This window comes from Pangasianodon hypophthalmus, chromosome 16 (genome assembly GCF_027358585.1).
Source record: "Pangasianodon hypophthalmus isolate fPanHyp1 chromosome 16, fPanHyp1.pri, whole genome shotgun sequence".
NCBI lineage: Eukaryota > Metazoa > Chordata > Actinopteri > Siluriformes > Pangasiidae > Pangasianodon > Pangasianodon hypophthalmus.
Window position 1 is genome coordinate 24,493,227 of NC_069725.1, and position 17,840 is coordinate 24,511,066.

The 17,840-nt window shown below is 40.1% G+C and overlaps 1 protein-coding gene across 1 annotated transcript; it reads right to left on the reverse strand.

Annotated features, from left to right (window-relative positions):
• Positions 1-3,127: 3,127 nt before the first annotated feature.
• elovl4b (ELOVL fatty acid elongase 4b) lies at positions 3,128-11,676 on the reverse strand. The gene is made up of 7 exons (XM_026920906.3): positions 10,777-11,676; positions 9,017-9,106; positions 8,713-8,900; positions 7,944-8,024; positions 6,658-6,829; positions 5,505-5,632; positions 3,128-5,229 (listed from the first exon to the last, which is right to left on the reverse strand). Exons 2-7 carry the CDS (start codon positions 9,081-9,083, stop codon positions 4,945-4,947), a joined length of 921 nt encoding a protein of 306 aa, XP_026776707.1. The 5' UTR covers positions 9,084-9,106; positions 10,777-11,676; the 3' UTR covers positions 3,128-4,944.
• Positions 11,677-17,840: the final 6,164 nt, after the last annotated feature.

Genomic DNA, 17,840 nt, shown 5'->3' on the forward strand with positions numbered 1-17,840 from the left:
CTATATAATACTTATTACACAATTAATACAAATCAATATTAATTGGTCACACTTGGAAGAGTTATTAAAATAGTGCCTGTTTATGCATCAGTGGATGTAGATTTAGTCCATTTTACGTTTATGTACTATACATTTCAATCTGTGTATTTTATTTAAAACTTTAAAAAACATGTGCAATCTGATCAATCCTAATATATAAATTAAAAATAATACATAAACTATAAAATAGTCTCGTAATATATATGATGAAAACATTCCAATCTGGCAACCACAGCCATCGATTTCAGCACCATCAGACCGGACAGCTGCTTCACAGCCAGGGTTGCCAGATCCACACTCTTAGAACTAAAAGTGATCGATTAATACAGTGACAGTTCAGGCTAGGTTATCATACTCTGAACATTTCAAATCATAACACCCATAGTGGATTTAAAAGGTGGTTTTATGTGGGTTGAATAGTTTTTGTTGATGTTGTTGTCGTTTGTTGTTGATGATGATGATGATGATGTTTGGAGGATTGTACATACATACCTGGCAACCCCGCTCACAACCCGGAAGTGTAGCCAAAAGCGGAGATGAATTATTCAAATAACGCGACAAACAACTAGTGTGTTAATAACATGAGTTTAGACTATTTGAACATTTTAAACGATCTTCATATACAAGATATTGAAACATTACAGTGTGCTCTAATTTAATAATTAAATGAATCAGTCACTTCCGGGGTGTTTGTGGGCTACAGATAGGTTGCCATGGTGACCCAGTTTTGAAAGTTAGCATCGAACTAGCAATGTGTTTAGGGTTAAAAATAAACGTTTGGTTTCTTTACAAAAAGCCAAAATAGACAAAATACACTATATACTATATATTATGTTGATTATTCAAGTTTGGTTTAATATTTAAATCACCAAAGCAAATCACTTTCATTTTCTCTCTCTAGCCAACAGCTAGCTGTAAAAATGTGTAAAAGATTTCCCAGTTTAAAATGTTTAAACAGGTATAAATACAAGGGTGTTGTTAACTTTATTTTAATCTCCTCCAGCTGTGTGGCTCCAACACTGAGATGATGAATATATGAAAATATGAGAGGAAATTTCCTCCTGAACCAATTAAAAGTAATTTGATGTTATCTGAGGCAGGTTTTCTGAGAGTTGTGATATTCTGAGTTGTGGATGATGAGATGTCTGACCACTAGAGGGAGCTGTGGATCTGAGGACAGTGAGGCATGTCTTTACTTCATCTTTGTAATTCAAAGAATCCATTTAAAACCGAGATCTTCTGGATATGAAACTAAAGTCATGTCAGATGTCCTGCTCAACACCACTGGCTTTATATTTATATACACAGAGTTGTCAGTTTATTGCTTCATCTTTACTACTTTCAGTCCATACAGATACACTGTGTTTGGATCAGGGGTCTTCAGTCTTCTCCGCGAAGGCCCGGTGTGGCTGCAGGCTTTCATTCCAGCCTAATCGGAGGCACAACTGATAGTTGATTGGAGACCACGATGAACTGATTAAACAAGTGGAATCTGGTTCTTGGCTGGAATGAAAGTCTGCAGCCACCAACCGGTCCTTTGTGGATAAGATTGAAGACTCCTGGTTTGGACTGGTGGAGAATGATGGAGTCCTGTTGGAGAAATACAGTGAGACAGAACTGCATTAGTGTTTCCAGGTGAAATAAAAGCTGTTTGTGGTGAACAGCTGAACAGGTTTAACACTGAGGTGAGTCTGCATTATGGTAAGTGGCCCAGTGGAAAACTGGACAATCCCCAATCCTCTTACTGCACAATCCCTGATCTGTGTGTGTGTGTGTGTGTGAGTGTGAGAGAGAGAGAGAGAGACTAATTTGTCGGCCTCGACCCACTTAACCAACAGAATCCATTTGCTTGATATTGTAATGAAAGAGATGAAGAGTGTAGATGAACATATCTGTGTTCGTCGCCTAAATAAGTTGTAAATAAAATAAATTATTTCTTTAAAATTAAATAAGTTTACCTGTCATATACAAGCTCTTTCCATTCACTAAGCTCCTGCATTTTCATAATATATTAAAAAGGTGCAGTATACGTATATAAGAGCTTCCTTCTCTTGCAGGAACATGGATAAAAGTTTAAAACAAAGAACGTTCAGCGACTTAAGTTTCTTCACTATGGTTGTCTCTGAGCTTTCAAGTTTCTCAGTAACATGATAAGCTGTGCTTTTCTGTCTTATTAACTTCAAGAGAGAGAAAAAAGAGACACTGGTGAGGGAACGACTGTTTATAGCTGCTATAACATAAGTGACAACAGGAACTAATTTGTTTCACATATGTTCCATAACATTAAATGTAACTAAACATGGACAAAAAGTACTACATGCCATTCTTTAATTAAAAAATGTAATTGTTGGCAAACTGCTGTGGTATAAGAGAAAGAAAACACTTGGGGATGTGCTGTTATAAGAATATAAATAACTTTGGACCACCACAACACGCTTTTATTGATTATTTTGATTCAGGAGTGAAAACACAAAACTGTTAAACACACACTAAAATAAATTATCAAAATAGTTTACCAAAACCTGACTGTCGTTTAGCTGGTGTTCAGTGTCCTCACCATGCTTAGTGGACTAAAGACGCTCCTTCACCTCCCCACTGACCCGCTCTCCTCTGTAACCTCTAAGCATGACGTGTGTCTGTGTGTGCGTGTGTGTGTGTGTGTGTGTGTGTAAGCTCTTTTACAGCTAAAGCCAATTTGCCAGTCTGCTTAGGTTAGATCTTCCTGAATTGAGCGCTTTAAGTCATACAGCTCTGTCCTCTGTCACCCTGAGAGAGACGAGGAGACAAGTTTGGAGAGCAGCTTCAGAGTCTCATAACTAAAAAAAATCCACAGTAAATGTTTCAGATCAGACCTGAGACAAATGTTAAGTATTAAATCTACATATCTGTATCATGATAATCTGCAAGTATTTTCTCACAGTTTATTACGGTACATCCATGTGGATGAAGATCAGGTGCCAGAAACTGATACCACCCTGAAGATGATTACTTTCCTATAAGAGCACGTCCGCAAGTGTTTTATTCCCCTTATACTACAGCAATTGACCAACAATTATGATTTTTATTTATTAAAGAACGACAGAACCAGTCACTGGCATCCTGTTTATTCTTTTTTTTTTTCCATCAGCAGACATTTGCTATTTTCAGCAGTTCCATCAAAACAATGGTTAAAAAAAGAAAAAAAAGCTTTCAGCTACATTTCCTATATAAATCCACAGAAACGCGCGCACACACACACACACACACACACACACACAAAGCTTGCAAAAATAATCTGTGGAAATACTTATAAAGCCATAGGTACAGTTTATTTGGTTAACAGGTTTTATGTTATGTAACACTGTTTTATCCGTTGTTGGGGGAAATTATTCGTAAAAGGACATGAACGAAAAAACTTTCTATGCTATAAACTCTTAAAATTCAGTAAAGCGTAAACACTAACGGAGGTTTAATGATGACGATGTTGATCTTTAGTCACTTGAATTGTCCTCAGTTTAACCAATAAACATCCAAAAGGTAATTTTTTTTTTCTACAGAGTACAAATATTTTAGGGAAATTATTAATAAACCCGTGCTTACGTAGTAATAGTTTCGCCAAAAGTGAAATCTAGAGCTATACAATTCTATGACTTGTTAGAAATATTAGCCTTATAGCTCCAGTGATCCTACTGATCAACTACATTAGGTGTAAAAAAGTAAACTGTGCACTTTATTATCTCAGATTAAAGGTGATATTCTGCACATAATTAATAAGATACGAAAAGCAACAGTGCTCGTCATTGTTTGATTTTAAATCTAACGAGCTGGAAGAAGATCAGCAGTCCACACACTACACTGGTCAATAGACTGTAAAGAGTTCTCAACCACTACAGCTCTAAATGCTTACTTTATTTATAATAAAATTACTTCTGCTGCTAATTACACATTAATAAACATCATCTTATAAGAGGTCAGCAAGCAGAATGTACACTAACCAGATAACAGCTCAGAGAAAGTGCTCCAGCTGAACACTCCCTAAATCTACACAGCGCTACAAGAGTGTGTTTGGAGTGAACTTCAGTACGATCACGCTCAGCCCTCAGAGGTCGTATTTACACAAATTATTTAATATGTGAAGTTTCTGATTCTCACTGTGGTGCATGATGCGAACAAAAACAGTGCTCGGTGATCGCTGTACTTTCTTAAGGTACTTAATTAGTGATTTGGAAGATCTGTACTTTACTGAAACTTTTACTCTTACACATTCCTTCTCCTCAACAGTGAACAAAACAGCTAGTGTTAAAGCAGCCTCACAAACACACACACACACACACACACACACACACACTGGAATAAAAGTCAGAGGAAACCAGTGTCTCTAATTACTCTAAATTATTTAAATATGTCATTATGCCTAAGGTTGTGTCTGAACATTAGCACAGAACCTGATATAATTTCCTTTGGTTTATTTTTGTGTCTGATCTCGATGTGTTTCCTGAGATTTAATTTAATAAACATGCACGTGCCGATATATCGTTTCCATATCGCAATTACACTTCAGAAAACTCTGCCACTGTTTACAATAGTAAATTAAACATGACAGATTAGCAGTAGATTTATGGATCGTCTGCGGAAAATTACGATGATCCATGCAGAGTGAATATTGTAATAAATATTATAACAGATGATCAGCGCACGCCTGAAAATAAATAAATAATAAATAAATAAAATCGTATCCAGTAAAATGGCAGCCGTCAATCTGCATGAATCATTTCTCTTTTTCCCCTAACAGTTACACACTTAGCATAGTTATCGGTTTTGTAGACACCATCTAGCCCATCAACAAACAGCCCACACACACTACTTCCCTTTAAAAACCCCACAGTCCCACCGATGCAAAGTTCCCAGCGCTCCTCTCTCCTTCCTTCACTCCCTCTTTGTTCGTTCCTTCTTGTGTTTCTTGCCATTCTCCTCTGCGTGCTCCACACTCATCGCTGAGCCGTTGGTCATGGCGGAGACGGTGACACCGTTGGAGGCGCTCTTGGGTGATTTAGAACGCGGCCGGAGGCGGTAGGTCTGGTAGTAGAAGTTGGCAAAGAGGATGATGAAGGTGATGGCGTAGGCGATGAGCGCCCACTGCATCCACGCTGGGAACGGGCAGCTGGAGTACAGCGAATGAGCCGCGTGACCGATAGTGACGTGGAACTGGATCTATAACACACACAGATCCAGATGAGTGTGTGATGAGAGTGTGATGAGTGTGGTTGAGAGTGTGATGAGTGTGTGATGAGGATGTGGTGAGTGTGTGATGAGATATGATTAGCGTGTAGTGTCTGTTTGGTATAATTTTGAGGAGCATGAGATGTGTTTGGAATGAGTGTGTGATCAGTATGTGTTGAGTGAGTGATGGGTGTGTGATCAGTATGTGTTGAGTGAGTGATGGGTGTGTGGTGGGTGTGTGGTAAGCATGTGATGAGTGTGTTTACCATCTGAATGATAGTGAGGTATTTCTTCCACCAAAGGTATTTGTGCATGTGCGGTCCGACGGCGGCGAGACCGTAGTAGCTGTACATCAGCACGTGGATCCCCGAGTTTATAGTCGCACCGAAAAATGCTGTGAGGAAACGAGGTAATAAACACAACAAACCAGGTTAAAGGGTGAGTAGCACAGCTTTCAGTACTTCTGTGATTGGACAGAGAAAAACCTGGGCTGAGCTGATTGGCTGCTGAACACTGGAGGAAATAAAGAACTAGCCTAAAGTCAGCCATTGTGGCACTTCAGATTTTTTGTTTTTTTATTTTAACATTTACTCATTTTCTGAAAAAACAAAAGAACTTTTATAAACCATCTATGAAAACTAATCCTAACTGTAAACATGTTTACAATTACTTTTACGTGTGAAAATCAAACGGAACGTCAAGGTTATTTGGTTTTTTTTTTTTTTTTTTTTTTTTTTTTTACTAGAGGGCATGAAGACCTCTCCTCTGCTTTAAGCTGTAAACATTGATGTAGTCGTATCGTGTAGAACAGCTACAGGAGCCTGTAAAAATCAGTCCATAAACCACCACTTGCTCGTGAGTGAACATGCAGTTTGCAGTAGACGCATGTTAAACCGTATTGTTGTGAGGTGGTCCAATCTGGGACTTCTGGGAGATTTTCCAGTTTTGTGCTTTGAGCTACCAAAACATATAACAATTTTGGCCTCGCTACACAAATGTCAACTTAGTACGAGCGAATTCCTTTTTCAGATTCACACATCGTATGGCAAATTGGGTTTTTTTTGTCCCCTTCATTGATTTGTAAACAAGTGGGTTTCAGGGCTTTACAGTCTTCTGCTTTAAGACAAGCCTCAAAAAGTAAAGAGTATATAATCTGCCTTATACACTAAGAAGGCATTAGACTGGAGCATCTGCTTCAACCCTCATCTCCTCCTTAAAACACACTCCAGACCTCAACACACTTCTGTTCCTCTAACAATCATTAATATTGACCCCCAGTGACTCTCCTGCCAGTCTGTCTTTCCTCATCTGCTACAACGATCAACTCCATCTCTCCACTCCACTACTGTGTGTGTGGGTGCGTGTGTGTGTGTGTGGGTGCGTGTGTGTGTGTGTGTGGGTGTGTGTGTGTGTTCTCACACTGGCCTCCAGGGACCCATTTGACGCCAATCCACCAGAGGATGAACATGGTGCAGTGGTGGTAGACGTGCAGGAAGCTGATCTGGTTAAACTTCTTCCTCATGATGAAGAACACCGTGTCTAAAAACTCCACACCTTTAGAGATGTAGTACCACCACAGAGCCGACGCTATCTACACACCCACACACACACACACAGCAACAATATAAGGTTTCTACACACAAATGCACAGTTGTGGTGAAATATAAGAACTAAAAAGGTTATCCATCACTAATATTAAATTTGGTCACTGTGGCATCTGTGCTCTGGTGTGCAGCTTAACCCTTACTCAGACTGGAATAGTTTTCCATGTGCAGGTGTGTAAAGTAATTATTCCCAGAGTATCTCTGGGATTTTATTCTGAATCCGTCATGTCAGTAATGTTTTACAGATTTTGTGACATGTTGGTAAAGATTGTGTTATATCCTGTGGGAAAAGAGGTTTTGCGTTTTTTTTCTTCAGGATAAAGACGCTCCAGGAAGCGCTTGATCTTTTCTCTTTTCTCCAAAACCAAAAGTTTAAAACACACAGCAATAAAATGCGGAAGAGGTTACCAAGTTCCTAGCACAGGTACACACTACAGACATGGTATGGTCATGTGACCTACTGATGCTCGACCTGTGTGGCCACATGAGTGTGTATTACAATGAGGTGTGTGTAGTATTTTTAGTGTGGTGAGCATTTGTACATCATGACCATCTCTGTGCTTTATTCAGAGCTCACTTATATCACATGAATTCGATCAGAATGACTTTAAATGATCTCCAGCAACATTACTGAACACACACATGCAGAAAACGAATCCTTTATAAAATAGCATTTAGACAGTGAAGGACGACATTAAGCATGTGCATTAGAGCACAAGAACAAATGAGAAACACCGGCTCAGAGCAGACGTTAACTGGATTAAGGTCAGCAGCACACAGGTCAAAGGTCAGAGAGGCGACATGCTCCTCTACCCAGCACTGTGCACTAAGCTTCACTCAGAGACTATCAAATATTTACGCGCTCATGTGACGAGCTCGGAGAGAGTTTCCTCAGACGTGTTAGCGTGGAGCGTACAGTGTGTGTGTGTCCGTGCTGGTTCAGTGTGTGACTGTAACACAGCGCCCCCTCCTGGCCATGATTTATTTAATCTCCACACTCTCACCATGTGATAAAAAGATTGAGTTTCCTTCACGTTCCTTTCAACTGAAATAACCTACTGATCTGGTGTGTGTGTGTGTGTGTGTGTGTGTGTTTCTCACCCTAACTTCGTTGACGTCATTGGAATAGTTGACAGGCTGGCAGAGGTAGCTGTATCCCGCTGCCCTGGAACCCAACAACAGCTGGAGAGAGAGAGAGAGAGAGAGAGAGAGAAAGAAAAGGATGCATTCAGGGTGAAATGGATGAAAGGCTAGAAGGCTAATTTGGATGCTTCTAATTATATGAGAGTTTGGTAACTGATGAACAGACTCAGATATGAAGGAGGATAGAGAGAGAGATTCCTGAGTGGACGGCTAAGAGATGGAAGATAGAAGAATAAATGGATGGATGAACAGAGGGATAAATGTGAGATCTTGAATGGATTGGTATGATAGAGATATGGATAGATGGAAGAAAGAATGAACAGGAAATGGGCAGAGAGAGATTGATGAAGGGCTGAACAGAGGGATGGGTGTCAGAAGGATAGTGAATGAATGAGGGATTGGATTGAGGGGTGGATGGGTGGATGAATGGAATAATAATTAAAGAGGTGATGGAGAGATGGATGGTAGGATAGATGATTAAAATGATTTATGGATGAAGGAATGGATTGATGGACAAGTAGATGGATGGATGAATGGATGTATAGGTGGTTGGATGGACAGATGGATGGATGAAGGGATGGACAGATAAACAGATAGACAGATGGATTGATGAAGTGACAGATGGATAGGCAGACTGATAAATGGAGTGATGGAAAGATGGATAGACTGATGGACAGATAGATGGATGTAGGAACGGATGGATGAAGAGTGATGGAAGACAGCGCACCTCTTTGCAGATGTAGAAGTTGAGCAGCACCATGCTGAAGTTGTAGATGATGAGAGTTTTGCGCAGTTTGAAAGCGTCTCGGTGCTGCATGTAACGAGGCCCCGCCCACAGGAAGAGCAAATACAGCATGCTAAAGCCCAGTGTGGGGAGGGGCGATGACATCATCGGCCATTGCTCCACCCGCTTGTCTAAGACAAACACACACAGAACCTCAAACTTAGTGGGGAGACAGACAGACAGACAGACAGACAGAGAGAGAGAGAGAGAGAGAGACAGACAGACAGACACGCAGACAGACAGTTACCTGCTATGGTAAGGCTCCATTTGTAAAACTCTGCTGTGTCATTGATGAGGTGAAGCACCGTATCCATGGCAACACTCTTACTTTATTATCCTATAATTATGAAAAAGAGAAAACAGAAAAGAAAAGAATAAAACCATGAGGTGGAATGATGAAGTACAGTTACTGTGACCCCCCTAAAGCTGATTAACTTCCTGTAACAGCAGGTCCCCAAGTGTTTTATTCCTCTTACACCACATCCTTTTATTTGTTCTTAATGTTGTGTAACAAAGCGAGTTAGTTTCTGTTGTCGCTTACGTTACAGCAGCTATAAACACTCGTTCCCTCACCAGAGTCTCTTTATTCTCTCTCTTCAAGTTAATAAGATAAAATAATCACAGCTTGTTCCGCATGTTAGTGAGAAACCGCAAAGAAGCGTAAACTCCTCTGTCCTGAAGACGTCGGAAAACTTACAGTTCCAGCTTTACCTCTGACTGTTACAAAGCGCTGACACTGGAGACTCCTTCCATACACGTTACATAAACACATTTCTCCTTACAGAAAACTTCACCACATCAACGATTACACACGATTTTTAATCTGTTTAAGTGAACAGCGGAGTCATTTCTCATTTCTCATGATGAGAACTAACTCATATGAACAGTTACGAAGTTTCAGATTCCATAATACACTGAATTTCCTGTTTTATTTTTGTCAATATTACAACTTGCAGGCTTCATTCAATGTGTGTGTGTGTGTGTGTATGTGTGTGTGTGCGTGTTACAGCACAGAGTGAATATGGATTAAACACCCAGACTATAGGAACTTGTTCACACTCCGGCCCCAAAGCCCTGCGCTGTGTGTGTCAGCAGCTTTCACACACACTTGTTGCTGGACCTTAATTCCATCTGATCTAAGAGCTTATAGGACGAGTGTGACATGACCCACATCTCTCTCTCTCACACACACACACACACACACACACACAGAGGAGTGTTCATTAAAATGTATACACAAGTAAACATCTCTCTATGATGTATCAGTCCATCCACCAAAGGAAGACGTAAAGCGAACACAACATTAGTCTTATTCTGCTGAAGTGCTGAACAATTTCTCTACAAAAATTCTACAGTGCAGTTTTTTTGTCATATTACACAAATTTTGTAGAATTCGCAAACTTTTAGCACGCAAACTGTTCACTCTAACACATATGTAACCAGCTGTGATCATACAAGTGCTCCATAACACACACACACACACACACACTAAGGCAGGGCACTACTACTATATTATATATTACTATATCATTATTATACATTATATATGATATTATGTTACAGAAACGTTTCAGTGTTAATTTTATTTTAAATTTATGTTCCATATTTTATAAAGCAACTGTGTGTGTTAGAAATGCACTAAACAAACAAGCATGCAAAAAAGCAAGTAAACAAACAACCAGAAACAAATAAATAAATAAGTAAGCAAGTAAATCAACAAACAAATACATAAAAATTCAAGCAAATAAATAAATAAAGCTGAAAAAAGAGAAAATGTATTTTTGTTGTTTCATTTTCCTGCTTTTCCTCATTTCAGCAATCATTTTCTGGATGATAAAAGTATCAGTGAACACAAAGGTTAATACATGTGCACTCTGTGTGTGTGTGTGTGTGTGTGTTAGAGTAGCTGATCACTAAAGTCTGCAGGAAACTGAACATGCTGGAGGTCAGATGAACTTTATGCCCACTGTAAGCACTTCCTCCTGTGGGGCTGAGAGCTGCTCTTACCTCTTGGCTGCAGGTCAGTAACTTTACACCCGCATCCGGTGCAGCGGAACCGCTCGCGCTCTCTCTCTCTCTCTCTCTCTCTCTCTCTCGCGCGCTTTAAATATCTCCGACACCCAAAGCGCGCGGCAACATCAAAGCGCACAAACCGGAAGCTAAACCAGAAACATTCACACAGGTTGTAATTTTGTGTTTTTGGTTTAGTTTCAGCCCTGACACCCGGTCACATGCCCTGCGCGCGCCTCCGCTCGCTCCTGCGCCTGAACCGCTCCGTTAAACTCAGCAGCGCGAGCGCGAGCGCGGGGGCGGAGTCTGTCACCCCACTGCCCTGCACAGGGGTCACGGGCAGCAGAGAGCTCAGGGTGTGTCTGAAACTGAAGGAGAGCTGCTGAACTTGCTCCCTAGTGCTGTCTCATGACTCTGCTGCGGCCATGTTGTAATTTTGACTTTTTTTGCATCTCTGTTGCTCAAAGATCAGATTTTTCTTCCCTAAAGTGGCTGATGTTCCAGTAATAAACACTAATGAGACATGAATATTAGGTTCTGCGTCCTCATGAACCGGCGCAGGGCCGTAACCCGGCCTGGACATTCGGGGATGTAGGACTGAAGATTTTTTCTTCAGCCCTGAATATTTCTCCACTTGGAGCGGTTTGTCGCTACGTAACTGAACGTCAGTAAAAGACGACAGCATTGTTGTATTTTATCTTCAGTGAACGGAGACAAAAGCAATCAGACAGCGTTTACCGGAAAATACGTGGAAATACTCGTGTCTTATTGGCTGAGAGACCTCGATTCTGCCAAACACTCGCTCACACAGTCAGTTAGCATGAGAGGAAAATGGATATACGCTGATTTTTTTCTTAGCATGAGACGATGTTAGTGTTTCAGTTTCTGCTCTTTTACTGAGTCGGGAAAACAGAGCTGTGTAAATGTCTACACGAGCACCGAGTTACACGACCATGACATGAGCAGAGCAAAGCACAGCTGACGTACTTTACATGGCACTGTATCCAGCTAAACCCATTCAGTGCTAGCGTAGTCGTGCCTCCTCTTGACTAGCGACACCACACTAGCCTAGTCTCATGTAAGATAGCTGAAAAGTTTTAGATTATCATCGCTCTGGTACTTTGGTATCTGATATGACGCTGGTTTGAGACAATCGAGTGACTGGATTATTCATGTGCAGATTATATCAAATCCAAATCAAATCCAAACCCTTCCTTCCATCTCCAATTTCACATGTTTTAAGCAATTAGCCCTCACATGTAAGACAAAATGCATGGAAACAGTCTATTTAGAAGTGTTTTTAAAAGTTTTTTGATGGAGAAGAAACCGGGCTCAGCCCCGGATGATGAGCGGTCCAGCTGACGCCCGGACCAGGAGACATCTGACACGTCTGAGTGGTAAATAAAATGATTTTACTGTGATGGAGGCGGAGTATGAAGACGGAATCTCTGCACAAACTCCGCCCACTTCCAAACAAATAAACTCCAATCATTCTCTCAGTTAGAAAAGGGAACAGAAGACGCACGGCCCAAAAACACACAGACGAACCATGTTCACTGCTAATGAGAGGCTACAGTACAGCAGGCCACGCCCCCCGGGGGCGGGGCAAGTACGATCTAGAGAGCATTTAATTGGACAAACACTTCACTAGTACAGGATGAGTCATCATAAAGTGTTCATCTTTTTTCAAATAAAAAATCTCTAAAGCTGTTTTTTTTTTATTTAATTATTATATCCATAACACTGCAGAACAGAAACAAAAAGCTCTGAAACACACATTTTCATTTCAGGGCCACTTTAAAGGACTCTGGTTTGAGACGCACCCACTGAGGCATCAAAGCGTCACCGCGTTGCCTGGATACTGACAAGCTGGAATTAAAGCCACCTGCTAGGCTAACTCATGCTAGCATTAGTATCTGCTAGGCTAACTCATGCTAGCATTAGGGACTGCTAGGCTAACTAAGTGTTAGGTTACTGAGTCTTTAAATAAACAGTAGTGGAGATAAAATTAAATTATTAATATAACAGCACTGATATAAATGATTATACTTCTTATACTTCATAAAATAAAGTTACATTCACATGCAAACAGTTTACAGTGTGCTAGTGCTTTACCATCATAAAAATTTCATTTTTTTTGTAATTTAAATAATTTAACAGAACCGTTTGTGTTATTTGTTAACTTTCTAAACTAGTTTTATTTGAACTTTTTCAATATCTAAATCACACCATCCATTTTTTTTCCAAATCTCTTATTGCTGTTATTTTTTCCCTATAAATAATAAATATAATGATGTTTTACTGCCTATTTTTACTGCTTACTTAAAACTGTTTTCTTTTTTTTTTATTGTTTAATTATTAATTATTTTTAATTAAGTCAAATTAAAGAACAGATTCAAACGAAACATGCAGCCTGCTGCGCTTCTGACTCTCACCACACGGGGGCAGCAGAAGCTTAATAATAACAACACACTCGTTTTCCGCTTCTTTTCCCTCTGTTTCTGCTGCTTTAGTGTTAATTGCTCCCATTATTATTATTATTATTATTATTATTATTATTACGTAACTCACTTTAAAGGCACATAATGTATTTTGTGTGATGTGTAGACATTTATTAAGTTCTGCATTCTAGAGAACTTAAGCACATGCAGGCGTGTGTATTAATTTACATCCTGTGTGTTGGTGTAAGAAGAAATAAGAAAGATAAAGAGACAGACAGACAGTCAGAGAGAGAGAGACAGAGAGAGAGAGACAGTTTGGTTTGTGTATTTTTCCTCTGTGATCTCCAGCTGGACCTCGGCGTTGTGTTCGAGTTTCTCCAAAATATATTTCAGTTTCATGAACCTTCAGCCAAGCAGGAAACACTTACATAACACACACTGCATCTGTGTGTGTGCGTGTGTGTGTGAGAAATCATTCGATCTCTCTACCTCTTGAAAGAAATTACTGAGAAGGTCACAGCGACTAAATAGATAATAATAAGCAAATGGGCGGAGCTACCTCTGCGCCTCAGGTGCGTCAGCTGGTGACGTCACTAATTGCGAAATATCTAACAATTAAATGATCTGTTTAATCACTCTAATTTCAGAAGTAGACAACAGAATAATGGTCTTTTCCTCATTTTAAACCTGTATTACAGATTTATTATCGGCTCAGACTTTATCCTGCTGGAGAAAATGAGCTGATCTCGTGCTGATGCTGTCGGAGAGATGGTCCAGGATCAGTGACTGGAGAGGGAGGGAGGGAGAGAGGGGTGGTTTGGGAAACGCCAGTTATATCCAACAGGACGCGTCTTTCACTCCTTTTTTAACCTGTTTTCTGTTATGTTTTATACACATGTTGTCTTTTCACTGTTGCTCTCAAAGTTTGGAAGAATCTAAATGAGCATTAAATAGAAACTTTAAAAGTCAAAGTCTCTCTCTCTCTCTCAAAAAAGATTTGTTTGTCAACTTCTGAATTTTGTTCTAGGCCAAGCAAAACTGGCCATTTATACAAGCAGGAAAAGGAAAATAGAACAAAATATCAGTCAGAACATAGGAGCCTTGTTTTCTAACTTGGTGAAATCAAGAGTTTTAATAAAGAAAATCAACCATAAGTCTATTGATGATCTTGTCACATTTGAAGGTATTTAGTGTTATGAGGCTCTGTGCTCTGTTTCTGAGAGTGAATTGATTTTTATGCATACTTTGTAATTTTTTTTTTATTGTGTTGTAGGAGTGTATTGTGAATAGGAGAGTTTTTCGTAATAAAAGTCTTGTTAAAATTCAATTTTTTCTCTCTCTCTCTCTCTCTCTCTCTCTCTCTCTCTGGTTACAGCAGCTACTGAACACTCGAAGAGACACAAATAAATAGACTGGAGGTAATAAGACACAGGTGAGAATCATCACCTGTTATCTACCGGTTGGCCCCGCCTCCTCTCCGTCCACCGCTGACGCTCGACCACGCCCCCTGCTGCTGTATATTACTTTTGAGATTTCTTTGAATGAAAACTGATTGCATAATATTATTTGAATAAAAACAAATCTCTCAAAATAATTTCTCAAACTCCACATTTAGAGTGTACCTGCATATTTTACATGGTGGATCTTACCATAATAATAATAATAATAATAATAATATGAAAAAGTAGATCTCTTGTCATGGAAGTGTGAGCAGCCCTGTACTAAATATTAATTTGTTTGGAAACCCAGATGTTTGAGTAAAAGAACTTTGAGTAAAACCCAGATGTTGAGTAATGCTGGAAGCCGGGAACACTGTGGCAGTTGCTATGGACTGGGGCAGACGATAAAGCAGTAAATGCCAACTCTTTTCAGGAGAAAGTAGCTAATGCGTTAGGAGCTAGAAATTGCCAGATGATGTCATAGACTAATAATTTGCATATGCATTGATTTGTCATGATCATTTGCATATCAAAACGTGTTCCATGAAGATTTTCTTACAAAGAAGTTGCCTTTGGTCACAGCACCACAAACTAACTATTTGCATATTTACAAAAAAAGGAACAAACAAGACAATGATAGTGGCAGTTAAAGTGAGGAATCAGAAAACTGACATAAAGGAAATTAAATAACTATCGTTTATTCCTGTAAATATCACCGTGAAGTGAGTTTAAAATGAAGAACTGCACAGGTGGAACAAACAATGGTGATGAGTGATTGGCCATTGGGAACAGTGGTGATGAGTGATTGGTCATTGGGAACAGTGGTGATGAGTGATTGGTCATTGGGAACAGTGGTGATGAGTGATTGGTCATTAGGAACAGTGGTGATGAGTGATTGGTCATTGGGAACAGTGGTGATGAGTGATTCGTCATTGGGAACAGTGGTGATGAGTGATTGGTCATTGGGAACAGTGGTGATGAGTGATTCGTCATTGGGAACAGTGGTGATGAGTGATTGGTCATTAGGAAGAGTGGTGATGAGTGATTGGTCGTTAGGAACAGTGGTGATGAGTGATTGGTCATTGGGAACAGTGGTGATGAGTGATTGGTCGTTAGGAAGAGTGGTGATGAGTGACTGGTCATTGGGAACAGTGGTGATGAGTGACTGGTCATTGGGAAGAGTGGTGATGAGTGACTGGTCATTGGGAACAGTGGTGATGAGTGATTGGTCATTGGGAACAGTGGTGATGAGTGATTGGTCATTAGGAAGAGTGGTGATGAGTGATTGGCTCTCTCAATCTGTACAGCAGTAGCTGTGATGTGAGCTGGAGAGCCGTATCGAGTGCAGGACAGTCGCTAACATCTGATAGTTGCTAGATTTGTCACTAGGCTCTTTTTTAATCACTAACAGAGTTTAAAAGTCACCAAATCCAGCAACAAAAGTTGACTTAAAGTACTTATAACATTAATTAAAAAGAGACTTGTAGAAGGTTGTTGCCGTGCCAACCGTTATCGTTGTGTAATCCTGAGGAGGTGTGCTGACCTTTCTGTCTCATGTAAACTGATCTGAACCTGACTCTGTGTTAGTCCATTTAATCATCTCTCTTTTAGAAAAACTGTGTGTCCTTCACATTTTTACTCTCTCACTCACTGGTTACTGTATTCCAGCACAGCATGATAAATCTGCTTTCATATTACTGTGTGTTTGTGTGTGGGAGTGTGTGTGTGTGTGTGTGTGTGTGTGTGGTGGGGGGGGGGGGGGGGGGGGGGGGGGGGGGGGGGGGTTGGGTGAAACCCTGTTCCTGGAAGAACTCAGAGTTTGATAGAAAACATACCTAAAAAAAAACAGCATCTTTAAGGCCAAGGATCTATTAAAACACATTTGAGACACGGTACTGAAAAAGACTTTGGTTATTAAAAATATCCCAGACTTTGAACATTCTGCAGAGTGACATTAAATCCATTATTAAAACTACTCTGACCAAAGGAGCCTATCCACCAAAAGTCAGTGATTGGGTGAAGAGGGGATTATTCAGAGAAGCAAAAAAGAGGGCAAGAGGGTAATTCTCAGTATGATGCTACCACCACCATGCTTCACTGTGCATGTGGTTCTCATGGTAATGTGGGTTTAATGTGGCTACAGTATGGGCAACCGTTATCCTGGGAACATCTCCAACTCCTGTAGAGTTCACTGGGAGATGAAAACTTATACACATCCAATCATAACTTTTACATACTTTATTTATACCATATTTACACACTGTATTGAATTCTCCTTGCTTAATTATTAAGGGCTATTGTGTGGAGATTCATGATGTATAATCCCAGTTAAGTCTATTTCAGTTCCAAACTATAACACTACAAAATGTGGAAAAGTTCAAGGAGTGGGGGGGAGTGAATATTTACGCATATCAAAAGCTGGTCACTTACTTCCAGTCAGTTGTGTGTAATCTTGGAAATTTAATAGCACATGATTTTGCGGGTGATGTGTAATTCGGCAGACTCGCTTGTCTGAATCTGATATTAGAGTTAATTTGACCAAATTCAGACGTCACTGAGGCACAAATGAAAGCTGCCATTTTACTGCATTGGTCATAGTAGTTTGGCTACTCTGTGTGTGTGTGTGTGTGTGTGAGAGAGAGAGAGAGAGACCCTAAATGAAACCAGTATGACTATTGTATTGTATCCAGCTCACCACAGTCAAGACTCTTATTAACCTGATTTCCCATGCACGAAAACTAGTGAAAGTGTGTGAAACTGCACCACTGACAGATTGTAAACACATTTATGGCATCTTGTTGAAGCTTTATGGCTTGGTGCTGTGGTTCTGTTGGCATACGGGTTTGGGTTATTGTCAAGTCCATTCTGGCTGGATTAACGCCGCTGTGTGAAGGTGACGTGAGGAAAAAAGAAAGCCAGATTTTTTTGGGTCCGCATTCCCACAACACATTTAACGCCCGAAGTCTGGAGGCATTGGAGCCGAAGGGGCCATGAGAAAGTCCTTGTTCTGCTCATAAATGTGTGTGATGTATTTTTAACCCCGAGGGTATTTTATCACTTCAGTATTCGGTCCACTAAAGCTGCAAAGAACAATTTATGAATTGATGCTGACACTGCTGAAAAAAAAACAACAACAACATTACAATCTATTAGGAAAATCTGGTGAGTGTTACTGGGGAAT